The following is a 3039-nucleotide window of genomic DNA, read 5'->3' on the forward strand; positions in this document are numbered from 1 at the left end:
CTCTTCTGCAGGTAACCCCTTCTAGGTTCAAGCTGACATGTATCAACCGAGAAGAGACCAATTGAAGAGATAGCGGACTACATGGTAAGGTGACACTCGTGCCTAACTCATCTTATTTGTTCTCTGCAAGAACAGGGTCCTTGATTTGGAATTCGTCATTTAGGTGGCCCACAGTAAGCTTGGAGTCGGTTTTGCATGTTAAAGTTTTGACGCCAACTTCGCGGGCAAGGGAAAAGCCTGAGAGGATGGCTTCGTACTCGGCTTGGTTGTTGGATGTTTTGAAGGCGAAATGGAGGGATTTCTCGATGAAGATATCGTTGGGGCCTTCTAGCACGATACCAGCGCCAGCACCTTTCGGATTTGAAGAACCATCTACATGAAGCGTCCATTGGTCCTCTGTGGGTGTCTGTTGGAGGTCATTAACGAACTCTAAGAGGCATTGGGCTTTAATGGGGCCATGAGGTTCATAACGAATGTTAAATTCGGACAATTCAACGGCCTAGGATGACATCTGTCCTGCTAGGTCTGGTTTTTGCAGTATCTTCTAGATTGGGTAATCGGTTTTGATGATGATGTTGTGGTTTTGGAAGTATGGGCGCAGGCGGCGAGCTGCGTGTACCAAGGACAGGGCCAACTTTTCCACCATTTGATATCTGGTTTCAGGATCTTGCAGCGTTCTGCTGACAAAGTAAACAGGATGTTGCGTGCCGCCTACATCTTGGACAAGCGCAGCACTGACGGTGTGGTCGGTGGCTGTGATATAAACCAGCAGGGGTTAATGAGTATCCAACTTGTGAAGGATAGGTGGTGAGGTAAGGGTGGTTTTCAGTTTTTGGAAAATTTGTTCACAATCGTCAGTTCACGTGAACCTGGCGGATTTTTTGAGGAGTTGGATTGTGGGTTGGGTTTGTTCGGCTAGTTTGGGCAGTAAGCGAGAAATGGCTGTAAGGCGGCCTATGAGGCATTGGACTTCTTTGATGTTTGTGGGACTACGCATTTCGATAATCACTTTGCACATTTCAGGATTGACCTCTATGCCGCGTTGGGTTAGCATGAAGCCGAGGAACTTACCGCGGTCGACGCCGAATACACACTTGTCGGGGTTGAGGAGAAGGTTATATTGGCGTAATGCGGAGAAGACTGCTGAGAGGTCCTATGCGTGTTGGTGATGGCTTGGAGATTTGACAACCATGTCATCGACGTATACTTCGACGCATTGTCCTATCAGATGGCTGAAAACTTTGTCCATGAACCGTTGGTAGGTTGTTCCGGCGTTTTTGAGACCAAAAGGCATAACTCTGTAATAATAATTGGCGTCGTCTATGATGAAGGCAGTCTTGTTCATGTCGGATGCGGCCATGGGGATCTGATTGTAACCAGAATATGCATCCAAGAAACTGAGTATGTTATTTCTCGCCGCGCCGTCAACAAGTCAGTCAATGTTAGGTAAGGGGTAGGCATCTCGAGGACAGGCTTTGTTTAGATCTGTGTAATCTACACATATTCGCCACTTGCTGTTGGCTTTCTTCACCACGACTACGTTAGAAAGCCAAGTGGTGTATTGAGCTTCTTCAATGAATCCTACGCTCAGTAACTTATCGGCCTCGGCCTTAGCCGCTAGGCGTCGTTCCTCGTCGAGTTTGCGTTTTTTCTGAGAGATATAGCGGGCTTCTTTGTAGATGGATAACATGTGGGATGCTACCAGAAGGTCTACTCCAGGTAAGTCAGCAGCTGACCAAACGAAAAGGTCTATGTTGCTGACTAGAACAGGTGTGATGATGGCACGTTCATCAGAGTTTAATTCGGTGCCTAGGTTGATGGAGTGGCCATCTCGGCCCACTCTGGGGTCTAGATCTTCGCTTGATAGAGCGATCCCGAAGCCAGGTGGTCGCTCGATGTGGTTGGTTTGCTGGATTGGGAGTTGTGGCCGTAGGCTTGCCGTGTAGCCGTAGGCTGGCCATGTAGCATTCGCGTGCCAGGAGTTGGTCGCAGTGAACGGTAAGGATGTCGCCAGAAGGGGAAGGGAATTTCATGGCCAGGTGAGGGGTGGAGACGACGGCGTCGAGGGACGGCCAAGGAGAACATTATAGGATGTGGGCGCGTCAACGATAAGGAAGCGGATGAGAATGGTTTTAGTTTGGGCTCCATCATGAAACACGGTGTGAAGGTCAATGTAGTCGCGAGTGAAAACTTGTTCTCCAGAAAAGCCATAGATTGGTTCATCATACGGGACCATGGCAGTGTCTGGGAGTAGTAGTTTTTGATATGTTGCCCAGTAGAGGATGTCAACGGAGCTGCCCTGGTCAACAAGGACTTTCTTGACTGTGTAGTTTTCGATTTCAATAGTGATGACCATGATGTCGTCTTGTTGGTGGTCGAGGCCGTGAAAGTCGTCGTCCGTGAAGGTGATGGGAGGCATGCGGCCTCTGTGATGGGAATGGGTAATATGGTTGATGGATTGGATATGGCGGAGGTGTTTCTTTCTGGCAGAAGAGGTGGAGCCTCCACTAGCGAAACCACCAGAGATGGTGTTGATAGTGCCACGTAGGGGAGGATCGACAGGGGTAATATCGGTGCGAGCCGGTTGAGGATCCTGGTTAGTGGGTTGGGTAGGGCGTCTGTCGTGGCGAGAGTCGTGGGGAGAACGTCTGTGGTCAGATCGAGGAGGGTGACCAGCACGAACCAGTTCTTCAATTTTATCCTGGAGTGCTTTGCAGCCCTCTGTAGCATGGCCATGGTTGCGGTGGTAGCGACAATATTTGGTCATATCAGCATTGGGGGGAGTGGTCGTCTTGCATGGTGGCGGTATGAGGTCAGCTTGTAAGGCCTCATCAAGGAGGCGGGATCTGGGGACATTAAGGGGAGCGTATCTAGTAAAAAGCGGGGTTGGCGGGGCTCTCTTTGTCGGGTATCAAGGCAAGGGGTGGTGGGATGGGGTTGGCGGTGGTGGCTGCATAGTCATTGCAGAATTTGGTGTGGAGGGTCTGCATTTCATCCATGCGAACATAGTCGGCAACACGCAATTTGAGCTCGTGCATA

The 3039-nt window shown here is 49.9% G+C and overlaps 1 protein-coding gene across 1 annotated transcript; it reads right to left on the minus strand.

The window, feature by feature from the left end:
- Positions 1-112: 112 nt before the first annotated feature.
- LOC146888374 (uncharacterized) lies at positions 113-1197 on the minus strand. Its single transcript, XM_085670081.1, has 3 exons — positions 1095-1197; positions 620-753; positions 113-406 (listed from the first exon to the last, which is right to left on the minus strand). The coding sequence occupies exons 1-3, from the start codon at positions 1195-1197 to the stop codon at positions 113-115; spliced, it is 531 nt and encodes a 176-aa protein (XP_085526207.1).
- Between the last annotated feature and the right edge of the window lie 1842 nt (positions 1198-3039).

Source organism: Vigna unguiculata, chromosome 2 (genome assembly GCF_037176805.1).
Source record: "Vigna unguiculata cultivar grain cowpea cultivar isolate G323 ecotype 2 chromosome 2, ASM3717680v1, whole genome shotgun sequence".
Classification (NCBI taxonomy): Eukaryota; Viridiplantae; Streptophyta; class Magnoliopsida; order Fabales; family Fabaceae; genus Vigna; species Vigna unguiculata.

Bases quoted from the DNA above. Each gene is read 5' to 3' on its own strand.
- LOC146888374 (XM_085670081.1), bottom strand. From the start codon at position 1,197: ATGACATGGTTGTCAAATCTCCAAGCCATCACCAACACGCATAGGACC. The intron at 754-1,094 runs GTGTGTATTCGG...TTTATATCACAG, and splicing joins CTTCTCCTCAACCCCGACAA to CCACCGACCACACCGTCAGT. The intron at 407-619 runs GTACACGCAGCT...GACCTCCAACAG, and splicing joins AAAAGTTGGCCCTGTCCTTG to ACACCCACAGAGGACCAATG.